A 12,779-nucleotide genomic window follows, 5' to 3' on the forward strand; every position below is an offset into this window, starting at 1 on the left:
GATATTCTAAGTTTTTTAATAATTTAAAAAGTAACTCTTCCAAATGTAAACAAGCTATCTAGTAGCTGGCAAAAGCAAAAGAGGAGCCTTCAAGCATCTAATATGAACAAAAAGCTGTATTTACACTAGCCTGAATTTTTTTAAAAAGCATTAAAATTGGATAACTTTTAGAAATAAGAAATCTGCTCATCATGACTCGGATTGAAAAGATGTTTCTTTTCCATTATGCAATTTCTACATATTTTAAGAACTTCCAGTAAAGGATCTGGTATTAGAAACCATAGGGAACACAGCCCTACAAATTATCTAACTGGAGTTTGTTCCTGGAGATGGTTCACACTGCTTCCTTTCCACTGTCCCTTTCCTAATAGGGCAAGCCAAAGCTTCACTCCCAAAAGACAGACAAACTAAAGGTGGGGAGGGTGGGAGAAGTTAAAAAACAAAATTAAATTTGGCTTGTAATCAGCAGCACAGCTGACTGAATTTCTGGGTACCAGGTACAGATCTGGCTTCCCTGACAGAGCTGCTTGGTGCTTGAGGTTCTTGAAAGTCAAGAGATGAGACAAATACTCGTAAAGCACAGAGAGGAAACCGACAGGAAACTGACGGAAACTGGCAAAATGTTTACAGAACAGTTCGGTTTTCTCACAGAAAGAGCTACTATGTTTGCTTCTTGCTTTCTAATAAACAGTTTTTCATTAACAGTAAGCCACTTCTTTCCAAGTCCAATATAAACTTTGCACCACAAAAAAGGATAACTATCTGACACAAACCCTCCTCAAACCATCACCTGAAGAATGTGTGTTCTAGATGGGGCACACAGCAACCTCATATCAAAAAACAGGCTACTGTCTGTATTTCTGCTTGTATTTACTCACTATGCTCTACCATTCATATCCTTTTTATTAATTTATTCTTCTTACAAAGGTAAGAAATAAAATTTGAAAAAGGAGCAAAGAAAAATCTTACATTTTGACACTGGTGACACAACCTATAGAGTATTTGTTTTCTGTTTGGGAGCTTTGTTTACTCCTTCATGCTTACTACCTCAGGCACTAGAAGAAAGGACTGTGTGAGGGATGAGATAATGGAAATTTATTTGGCTATTAGAGGAAAAAGTGAAGGCAACCTTCATCTTCTTACAGAACTCTAACTTTTGACCCTTCTCTACCACTTCTTACACAGAAATACCCATGTGGTTTTGGTTTTCAGACACTTTTGATGAGCACATCTTTATAAATAGTTGTTGCCACTCTGTTTCTCCAAATTCCTTTCTCTTTACTGTATTACATAATGAGATTTTTCTATTAGCTCTAAAGTATTAACTGATTAAAGATTAACTCACCCCCAGGAGAGACCATCTCAATTAAAAAAATTCCAATCATTGTAGTCACCAAGTCAAACCGCAGCTCTTCAGCGACCAGCCCAACTCACCAGCTCCTGCTCGCTCCCACAGCCTGCCTTCCACCTCGAGGAGGAAGGCAGGTGCCCTGACAGGGGATGCTCATGTAGGGAGCACCTAAAACTTCCAGTAAGTGACCAAAACGCCTCCTCTGTGACATGCCAGGCAAGACATTTGTCAAGGGTTTGTTCTGAAAATGCACACAAATATGTGAGTTACCATGTTAGTGTAACATGAAATGTTTACAAAACAGTACTTCCAAAGGAAAAAGCGCCCTCTTGAAACCACCACCGTCTCTTCTTGTTGATCCAGACACACCCTGAGATTTGACACTGGAAGGCCTGAAACTCACCTCGGTTCTCACGGGCTCCTCGGACCAGACAGCTGGAACACCCCGAGGGAACCACCCCGCTCAGCAGCATCCTCAGCTGGTTCAAACCCACTCATGTGCTCTTTAGCAACAAAACCAGCAATTACTACTCCTGTTTTGTCAAAACCTGCCTACGTAACTTCCACTGAGAGCAGATAATTCAAAACATACTGGGATAAAATATGTAGCCTCAAGGAAAGAAAGCCTTAAAAAAAAAAAAAAACTCAGACAGCGGAGCCAAGGGCCGAGCCGGTCCCAGGGCAGCGGCGGCCGCTGTCAGCCCTGCGGAGCCGTCCCCGCTCCTCCGGCCGGCTCCAGCGGCTCCCTGCGCGCCGGGCTGTTCCTCGAAAGCCGAGAGCCCGCAGCGCCCTGCCCGGGCGGGCTGTCCCGTTCGCACAGACCGAACTCCGAGGCACCGGGACCCTGCGAGCCGCAGCGGCGCGGGACGAGCCCCGGCGGGGCCGGGCAGCGGCACCACCCGCGACGCCGGGGCCGGCCCGGCCCCATCTGGCCGCCCGGGCTGCGGGCCCGGCGCGCTCAAGGAGCCGCTTCCCGGCACAGCGGGAGCAGCCCCGGCCCGGGAGGCCACGGCAGCGCCCGGAGCGGGACCGGCCCACGGGGCTCCCGCCGACCCAGGGCCCAGGGAAGCGGCTGACAGGACGGGGCTCCCGTTCCGGCGGGGAAGGGGGAGCCGGGACGCGGCGCGGACCGCGGCCCCCTCTCGCCCCTCACGGCCGCCGCTCCCGCCTCACCTTGGAGCATGGCCTCCAGTTTCTTCCTGTCCACCCGGAATCGCTCCTCGCCCCACTCGGGGCTGTGCAGGGGCCGCGGCGGCCCGGCCGAGTCCTCCTCGGAGCCGGGCGCGGGCGAGTCGGCGCTGCGCTCGCTGTTGGAGCCCGGGTCGGAGAGCGGCTGGGGCAGGTACCCGCTCAGCGGGTCGCACTGCGCCGCCATGGCGCTGCGCGGCGGCCGCCGCCCCGGGCCCCACTCGGCCGCCTCGCCGCGGGACGCTATCTGCCCCCAGAGCCGCCCGGCCGGCGCATCCCAGCCGCCGCCGCACCGAGCCCCGGCGCCGCCCGCCTCTGCCCGCGGCTCCCCGCCGAGTGAGCGCGGCCCCGGCCCGGCGGCGTCCGCGGCTCGGCGGCGCCCCCAGCCCGCCCGCAGCCCGCACAGCATCCCCACCTCCATTGGGCCGCCGCCCGCCGGGGAGGGGCCGGGGATATCCCCGGCGGGAGGGGGCAGCGGCGCGGCCCCGGAGGAGGGCGGGCAGCACGGAGGGAGGGCAGGGGAGGAGAGGGGAGATGCCCCCGCCCCCAGCAGCACCGCCCCCGGGCGCTGGGCCGGGGTCTGTGCCGGCCGGGGTGCCCTGCCAGCCGGGGTCCGTGCCGGCCGGGATCCCGCCGCATCCGGCGACCCCCGAGGCTGTGAGCGGCTCGGCAGCACCGTGCGGTGCAGGACAGGCGGGCGGCGGTCCTGAGCCGCACCGAGCCCACGGCCGGTCCCGGATCGCGGCGGGAGGGCGGCAGGGACCGGCTGGCCGTGTCCTGCGGGCGGTGCGTGGTGCCGCGGCTCGCACATCCCCTCCCGCCGGGGAGGGCCCCGAAGAGGCTCGGAGCCTCGTCAGGGAGAAGCGCCTTGTGCTGCTGCACCTCAAGTGACTGGGTTATGCATCCCTCACCTCCCAGCAGAACTGCGTTTATCCACACCCAGAATCCCAGCTGGATGTACTCCCGCACAGTTCACACCACTCTGCAAACAGTTTGAGCCCCAGAAGCACGCAGTGGTGTAGAGGAAACACCAGCATGAGCTGCCACACTGGCCTGGTGGCATTTTGCTGGTCCTGCAGCCGGACACTGCCTGGGAGCCCCATCACTGCCCAGGTGTGACTGCCCAAACCACCTGGACAAAGAGTGAAGCACAGGCACCCCACTGTCTTTGGGTCTGCTTTATTTCTCCTGAATCAGAGAAATCCTTTCTGACACAAAAAGTTGCATACCACACACTCCAACAAAAGCTTTCTGCTTCATTTAATCACACTTTTCTGCTGTTTTCCAGTCTGCCAGATAGAAGATGATCCAACAGCACTGGGTCTGGAATCTCAGCGTATCCTACACTGCTGTGATGCAGATGCCTGTTTCCTCCAGAGCTGGAGCATCCATGCATTTCTGGTGGCCAAACCAGGTTACTGGATGCATTTTGGATGGCAGTACAAAAATTACAGGTGATGTGATGATGGTAACCTCACCTTGTTGATAACATCAGCCTGAAGGACCATGCTAACATTTGTGAGGAGATTTGCTGGTACTCCAGGTAGATCCAGGGACCTGCACTGTGCCCAGTCTCAACATGTGCTTATTTTTACAAAGTTCCAGTTTGGACTTACCAAATCTTCCCATATTTCCCCCTTACTTCCATGACAGTATGGATTCTACAACACCCAGGATTCCAGTTGTGCATTATGTGCATGGAGTGAGGCATTCTCAGCCTCTGTGGATGCTAGCCAGCAGCTTGCAGGTAACAGCACACTGCTCACAAGGTCCTCTGATACTTCCCATGGCCCCAGGAAATAAAGTGCCTAAAGTCAAAAACTCTAGAACAAAATATGAATGTAGGTCTTGAAAACAGTGCAATCTGGCTTTCTCTCAATATTGTAGTGTGATTTCACTACAGGTGTGTGGGGCAGTTTCAGGAAAGAGTGAGAGTCTTTTCCTTCCCAGTTGAGGAGTTTACAGTCCTCAAGCACCTTTTGTTTGTTTGTTTTGGTTTTGGTTGTTTGGGGTTTTGTTCGGGTTTTTTTTGTTTGTTTTTATTGGTAGATGAGAAAGTGAACATTGTCCTTATCAAAACACTTGAAATTCGGGGAAGTGTGCTGCCTCACCCCAGAGCAACACCAGCTGGAGTTGTGTGTCTTCAAAATGCCAGGACCTGTCAGTTGCACAATCCAAATATTCGCAAGTGATGGGTGTTGACAGCACCAGTTACAATCCACAACAGCTACAGGTGCTTAGCTCCTCTGAGCAAAACAATTATTTGGGTATTTTCCACTCATAAATTAGTGAGATTTACAGTCAGAGATTCCTACAGCGTAGGAAGTCCAGGTGGTCTCTTTCCTTGTGTTTTAGCCGTTCCTGCAGTACAGCCACAGAAACCTTATTTCTCATCAGTTAGTTGAACCCAGAAGTAACCTGTTTTTTTCAGCAGCCATAAAAATAATATAATCAATCAAAGACCTCTTAAAAATCATTTTGTCCACAGTTTACTTTTTATTCGCTGAAAAGAACCCTTTCTTAATGTGCTTTTAGATTAAAAAACAAGAAGTAAACTCTTTGATTTCCTACTTAGATCCATATAAATGCTTTTAAAAGGATACAGTGGTTAGGCATCATTATTGGTAGTTAAATTCAGTACTCTACCACTTATTGAATAAATGACATTTTATTTTCCTAGTATATTGCAGGGGAAGAATAAAATGCCTGTTACACAGAAAACTTGAACTAAGTAGAAAAACACATTTTTAATGGCTACCTAATATTACATGTGGATAAAATTGGGGAAATGGGTGAAAGTTGGCAGATACAAGATCAAATGGCTAGAAAGAACATCAGCTGAAGTTGACTTTGGCATATATAATTTATATTGGCCATTTTTTCTGGGGCCAATAGTTTGATCAAAGAAAAGAATAACAGGATCTTTCTCATTCTGGTGTACCATGTCTATTTTGCTACATTCTCTGCCTTCTTTTTTCCTCCTGGTCTCCTTCCCTTCCCTCACCTCACACACACACACACACACATAATAATCTGCAAATCTCAGAGAAAGCATCACTGAATTGGAGAATGTTTCATTGTCACACTCAGCCTCTGTGCAGAGTCCACATTCACTGGGGTGAAATAGATCCTGGGATTTAAAGGAACTTCATGGACTGGGTGATCCACTGTAATAAATCCCACATGTTTGCGGCTGCACAAAGTCCCCAGACTGCGAGCAGTGCGGGATCTCTCCTGGGAAGGCTGTGGCTCTGTCCTTGGCCCTGGGGATGAGAAGTGAGGGTCACCACGCAGGGAGCACCCCTGGATGTGCTCAGGGCTGCTTTGGGGCTGCTCCCAGTGTGTGGGGCTGATGGCTGGGTGTGTCTGCAGGAGAAGTGAAATACAAACAAAAAGCACGACAGTGGAACTTACCCTTAATACAGCACAGCCTGTATTGCACAGCTTGCATTTATTTATTGTTCTTGATCTCAAATTTCTCTGCTTCACAGCACCACGATGAAGCAAAGTGCTCTTTTCTGTAGTTCCCCGAGGTGGGTGCAAAAAGGGCAGCTTGGAAAGCTGCAGTTTGAGGGTGGGGAAAGAGAAGGTGGCACACAGATTCTTTCATCATCTGTAGTGTCTAGAAATGCTTTTCTAGAAGGAGTGTTAAATTTGGGGGTTGTTATTTGGTAGGTTAATGCTGGTGAAAATTAATGCTGGTGGTGGTTTGAAAGGCTTTATTGCATTCACTATTTTACAGAAGAGCCTATAATATTTTGTATTTCATGATGTTATGCCATATTCCCCATTTGAATCCCAATAACTTCAATTTCTCAGAATAATATGATGTGTCCTACTGTGTTCTAAAGTACTGTGTACCCACCAGCAAATAAATAAAATGCCTTCCACAGCCATTACAAAAACTCTTCCACCCCTAGAAATTCCCCAAATAAATTCTTTTTCTAACCGAAAGGGCAGAGAGATTCTGAATCATATTTTTAGTGATACAGAATTATGGAACCATAAAACAAAAAGATAACAAAAAATGTTATCTTGTTCATCTCCTAACTATGCTGAGTTCGTTTCTGATAAATACTTGTTTATTCACTCCTTTACAATTTCTAATAATGAGGTCTTCATGACCTATCCAGGAAATTCCTGTGTTTCACTTACACAGTTTCACTTACACAGAAAAATGAAGTATTTTCTCCCTTTAATAAGTAACTTGGACTATTCTTCCTGCAACTTAAGGCTATTAGTTTTCTCCTGTCCACCATGGACACATTGAATGAATTATTTCTTCTTCCTATCAGACTTTGTTGCTTATGAATACTTTTATCAAGCATTGATTAATCTTTAAGAGTTACTTTCATTAAGCTAGATACTCCTAAGTCTTTCAGCTCATTCTCAGAGGTCATATTTCATGTTGATCTGCAACAAACTCTTTCCATAGTAAGCTACATCCTTCTTGAAATACAAGCACAAAACTGGAGAGAGTTCCCCAGCTGAGGCCTGGCCAGTGCTGGACAGAGCTGTATGATCTTACCTGCTGCCTCACAACCTGTACTCCTGAATATTCATTTTTATCCAGTGCTTTTCCTGTCTGCATGGCTTGTGTTGATGAACTGTAAACCCCAAGTTCTTTTCTGAAAATACCATTGTCTAGCTAATTGTTCTTTGGTGTATTTTGGTGTTGAGTACTGTTGCTCAGCTCCTGGTCTTGTCCCAAATGAATTTAATCCTGGTTTTTCTTAAAGATTGTGTTCCTGTTTTTTGACATCTATTTGCACTAATGCTGTACTTCTGCAGCTTCAGTTTTTATGCCCCTCAGAGCATACTTTCAGTCTTCTCATAGAATCATCAGTGAAACACAGAACAGATGTGGGCCCAGGACAGAATATCTGTCTATTTTGATACATCCTTCCATCCTGATGGTCACAACCATCCTGTGTGGGGATGTTTATTGCACATTTTTATGCCATTGACAACTTCTGCTGTCTTTTATGGGAATGTCACAGGAAATAGGATTTAAACTCTGCTGAAGTCCTGAGTTATGGCTGCTGCTGCAATCACTCCTGGTTTGTTACAGTAGCACATTTATCCAGTAGAATTTATTCTTGTCATAGCTATACTTGCTGTGTGTGACTCTTGTTATTAGGTCACCTGTCCTAATTACCTGTTCCAATCAGTTTTTTTACTCTGGAATATTTCTGGGAGAAGGAGTTAAACTGACTAGTCCAGAATTTATTGGTTCCTTCTCTGTCTTTTTTACAGACAGTCACTATATTTGACCTTTACCTGTTTTCTGGTGCCTCACCCATCACCAAAGGATTTTAAAGAGAGCCATTAATGGTTGTGAGAATGAGCAGGGTAATAAATACAGCCTTGGTGAACCTTGCAGAAAAACCATTGGATCTCAGCTTAAAAGTCTCAGTGATCACACAGGAGGTGTTAACATTTGGTAACATTCAATGTGCTGTATAACCTTATATATACACTGTTATTTATTAGAGCCATGCAGTTTTAAACATCTTAATCTCTGGAAGAGTTTTCAACAGATGGATTATGTGAACCTTGTCTTTTCTGAAATGTTAGGAGAATTGGAAACAAATGTACAAGGCTCAGAAGTCCAGGAATTTGGACTCTTGGAAATGGCACGAGTGCTTTCTGGCAAGAGCAAAACCTGGCTGTTTTGGCTCTCAGAAGCAAAGTCACAGTTCACATTCTAAACCTAATCAGAAAACACTATAACAAGAGATTTAAATATTACCAATTAGAAAAAGAAGATTGATATTTGTAAGGAGAGCAATTAATGAAGAAGAGCATGAATTAGAATTGAATATGGCACTCTAAAGAACCAAAAAGGATGAGAGCAATGATCCTGCACTGGCAATCTCCTTGCCATGTCAGATGTCAACATCCTACATTGCTGTCAAAGGAACTGCATTACTAATCTATAAATAAAGAAAAGTTGGTTTCTGATATAAATCCTGAACGTGATAACCATGCTCTTTCCTTAATTAAGAGCAAGAAAGGTTCTCTCTCTTCTTCAGAAGCCACTGGAAAAAGCCTCTCCTAGATTAAGAAAAAAATATTCCTGTTTTGAAACTTGCCTGTTTACACTGTAATCTTCCCAGGTGATTTTTAGGTGTTTTACATTCTTTCTATTTCAATCACATAAAGTGTCAAACAGGAAAAAGTAGTTTTTTGGAAGGAGAGGGTATCTGAACTAAATTCTGATATAGGTTTACAATTGGACTTAATACTTTGATTTAGAATAAATACATACTGAATCTGTTTTTCTCCATTTCTTCCAAAACTAATGAAAATAAAATTACAGATAGGTAAAAGTGTTTTCTGGATTCAGATTCCAAATGGATCAACTTTCTTTCTTAGGAATATTCGGGAATATTTCTTTCCTTTTACTGGGATATGATGTAGTGTACATCCTTTTTAGCATCCTGCGTGGCTAAAGTGCTGCATTTAACAATGATGCATTTCAAAAAATCTATTCTTTTTGTCTCAGCAGATGAGATTTACTCAATTATTGTAGTAGTCCCTCAACTAAGAAAAAAATCTTTACACTGCAGGGGTTCCTTCAGTCTCTCAAGGTTTTCATATTGCATATAATGTCTGAATTAATTAATGCACTTTCCCTTCATTAGTAAAGGGTAATAGCTGCTGAGATTAGCTTTGGGGTCTCTATCAGAAACTGAACAAAAAATGGGATTGGAGGATTTTGTGTTTTGCTTTGTTTCTTTCATACAAGTTTAATATGTAGCTTCATTATTATAAAATTGTTTGCACTTGGTGAGTCACTGGTCTGTAAAAAGCACCTGGATTTATTCAGCACTCAGAACATGGCTGTTTTTATTTGTTACAACTACTCATCCTTGAACCCTGGGAAGCCCCTCTCCCTCAGTGCCAGGGCTCCCTCTGTGTCTAACAGGATTTAATTGCCCCGATCAGCCCCACCCGGGCTGAGCCCCACCCACACCCTGTCCCCATGGCTGCAGGAGCTCCATTTAAGCTTGGCCCAGAGCTTGTTCCTGGTTTGGGCTTCCCTGGCTCTGAGCCTCTGTCTCTGCCTTGGTTGGTGTTGGTTCTGTGTTTCAGGTAGGTGGTTCCCTGTCCTGCCTCTTCTTGTTACCTCAGGGGCTCCCTGGATGGGTTTTTAGTTTTCTTGTTCCTTTTCTGTGTGTGTGTTTTCCTCTGCCCAAGGCCTAGGAATACACAGAGGAGTATTTGAGCTGTGAGAATGCATTGACTTCATATAATTAGGTGTAAAGACTTCTTTCTATTTGTTCTGCTTAAATGAAGGCATGATAGGATACAATGGCATGGCCATGTTTCTAAAGGCTCTCTGCTCATCTGCAGGGGTTTTATCACAATAGTCACAAAAAATTTGGTTTAGACCCTCAACACCTAGAACCTTATATGACTTTGAGGAACTTCTGATGGCAGCTGAACTTCAATGGTTTGCATTAGGCAAAAATGTAATTGTTTCAACTAAGCAGATAAATCTACTCTAATAGAGAAATAGTTCTTGCACACAGCACAATTAAAACCAGGAGGAGAAGAGGAGCATTGGCAGTTCCTACTATCCTGAAGACTGCAGCCAAACCAGCAAAGATTTAAGGAAATGACTCACAGTACTCACAAGAAAGAAAAATATCACAGTAATGGCAAGGAAAGCTAGGTTAATGTAACCAAACTGTTCAAGTCAAGTTTACTAGCCCACAGAGGCAGAGACAGGAAGCACGGAAAAGACTGAATAACATTCCTAAAACAAGTCTGTAATAGTGTTTTGCAGGTCAGTGACTGTAAATGTCCAAGAACTCCAGTGGACATGTAGGAATACATTTTGCTCTTAGATGTTTTCTCACAGATATGTTGGAGTAAATGTCTTTGGACATGAAACAGATACAGATTTGATCCAGAGATCTCAGTGTAGTGCATGCTCTTTGATAAAGTCATCAAGCGTGTGCTTTAGTTTTTCTGATAAATACCTGAATCTCAAAATGCTAGAATGCTAATTTTTAAAGACTAGCTGTCCAAAGGAAAAAAAAAAATTCCCCTGGTTTGTTTATTTTTGGGCAAACGTTTATACTACCCTTGAAAAAAAAAGGGGTGCTTCTAAATGCATTTATTAGAAAGATTAATCATGTAGGAATGCTCTCTGTCCTATGCATGAATAGGCTACAAAGAGTAAAGAAAAGCCTGGGATTCCAGAAGATTCTGTGGCATTTTAGAATCGTCTGAAATACTTATGCAGTAATGTAGTGTTTATTTCTAAAGTTAAGCACTTATTTTAATTATGTTTTTCTGGAATAATTGTTGTTGCCTTCAGCAGACTCTCCAGTGTGCCAAGATAGCAGGGCTGCCTGACTGGGAGCCTTTCTTTTTCTTTTTTTCTAAAAAAGCAGTCAGCTGATGACAGGCTGGAGGTAGTGGGCACAGGATAGCACACAGTCCTGAACAGGTTTTATTCAGACCATGATCACCTTAAGGGTGGTCATTTACTGTAGCACTTATACAGGGAGAGTGTTACCTTTTCCTTTGGTTTAGTCTTCCTGTGAAGCTGAGACTGACACTGGGATTAAAGTAAATTTGCTTTTTTAAGCATTGTTTGGAGAAGTGGCTGGCTGGGACTGCCAGTCACAAGTCCCCATAGGTGTAAGGTATAAAGGTGTCTCTACAGCAGGTGTGAAGGGCAAGTAACATTTTAAATGCATTGTTATATGTACAGCTTGCCTACATTCCATGTGAATGCCATGTGTTTAAGCTGGGGCAGTCACCAGAGCAGTTTCAGGTATGCAGGTATGTCTTCTACAGCAATCTGAGAGGCTTGGATGTCTTCAAGGTATGTGGCTTGCTGCACTCTGTCACAAATGCCAAAGTGTGGAGCAATATTGTGCTTTTCTGGAAGCATATTGCACTCCTCTATGTGCTTATAATGCACGTGGATGAAATGCAGAATCATCCAACAGTCTTCCTTTTTGGTCCTAGTACATGCACTTTAAATGAGATGAATAACTAACTTGACTTGGTTAACCCTAGGGGAAGGCCTTTTAATTATTAACTTAAATAGTTGTGGGAGTTTTGCACATTTTGCTCTAAGAATGTTTTGCATTTTATGCTGAAATAGGCTGAGTGTGTCTTATCTGACTCTGTTGGGATATTCAAAATAAATCTTTTGAATCTAGTACAAAAGCACTGGCTGAGAGCATTGAGCTAAATCAATCCAAACAGGTGCAGCAGGGATTTCAACTGACAAGAGCAATGCTCTTCCATACAGCCACTGTGCCTGAGAAAGAGCTGCTGGAGTTTGGGAAGAGCATTGTGATTTTTGCAGAGTGGTGTAAGAGCAGGGAGGTGAGGGCTCTCAGTTTTGAGGTGTAACTGAGAATATTGCAGCCCAAGGGATTCTGTACAGGTGCTGTGTTCCAAATGATGCTCCCTTAATTAATCTGTGCCTCTCCTGAACCCATTTTCTGTAACAAAGTGCACAGTGCTGGAGTGACAAAGGGCGTACAGGTGAGGGAAGATGGAAGGTTACTTGATCATTGTGTATTGAAAAAAAATCCAAAAATACTGTACAACAGACAATCCTCCCCAGTGGCTGAAGAACTATTGCAGTGATGCTGAGCACTGATGTGGAGAACAGACTTCCTGAACCTCCTTGCAGAGTGCAGTGGTCAAGAGACACACCTGCAGTGTCCTGTCCCTCGGGAGGGGAGGGAGAGCAGGGTTCAGATACCCAGGGATACCACAGCATCAATGTTTGGCTAATACCACAAAACCATGGACACATGTATTAGTATTTTTAGATATATTATATAAATATATTATATAAATATATTTATTAGTATTTTTCTATCGACACAACTGAAGTAGCTCAGGCTGACTGATTGTGTATGCATACCTTGATAGTAACATAGCTGGATGGTTGTGGACAGTGTGTGGGATGATCAAGGCATTGTTCACTGTGGTACTTAAGCTTGGCTTCATGTGTACAAACAAAATCACCAAAATCAATAGGTTTAATTAATTGAGTTCATGTTTCTGCTTAGTTCTTGCTGGAAGGAAGTAATACTTCCAGCTGTGCCATGTGAAACAATGCACTTCAGGAGGAAAGCATGATCACCAACAGCATGGCTTGAGAAGGAGATTAAAATTTGTATTTGACTGTTATACACAAGCCTGAAAGAGACAAAGCATGACAAGTGGAACATAACATGCAGTGAGGAATAGGGTT

The 12,779-nt window shown here is 44.7% G+C and overlaps 1 protein-coding gene and 1 long non-coding RNA gene across 7 annotated transcripts in view; one reads left to right on the top strand and one right to left on the bottom strand.

Annotated features, from left to right (window-relative positions):
* BICC1 (BicC family RNA binding protein 1) overlaps window positions 1-2,879 on the bottom strand; it is an 89,232-nt gene extending 86,353 nt beyond the window's left edge. Inside the window, exon 1 of one of the 3 annotated variants that reach the window (XM_064430037.1) lies at window positions 2,525-2,879. In XM_064430037.1, the coding sequence (XP_064286107.1) occupies window positions 2,525-2,726 (202 nt within the window). In that variant the 5' untranslated portion in view covers window positions 2,727-2,879. Of the gene's footprint in view, window positions 1-1,345; window positions 1,377-1,754; window positions 1,851-2,524 lie in introns of those variants that run through there. The other 2 variants (XM_064430038.1, XM_064430039.1) reach the window with 2 other exon arrangements.
* Window positions 2,880-9,069: 6,190 nt separating this feature from the next.
* The window catches only part of LOC135305849 (uncharacterized), a 49,113-nt gene continuing 45,403 nt past the window's right edge, over window positions 9,070-12,779 (top strand). For all 4 annotated transcript variants that reach the window (XR_010366827.1, XR_010366829.1, XR_010366826.1 and 1 more), the window contains exon 1: window positions 9,070-9,637. This is a non-coding gene — a long non-coding RNA (uncharacterized LOC135305849). The remainder of the gene's footprint in view (window positions 9,638-12,779) is intronic.

Source organism: Passer domesticus, chromosome 8, assembly GCF_036417665.1.
Source record: "Passer domesticus isolate bPasDom1 chromosome 8, bPasDom1.hap1, whole genome shotgun sequence".
Classification (NCBI taxonomy): Eukaryota; Metazoa; Chordata; class Aves; order Passeriformes; family Passeridae; genus Passer; species Passer domesticus.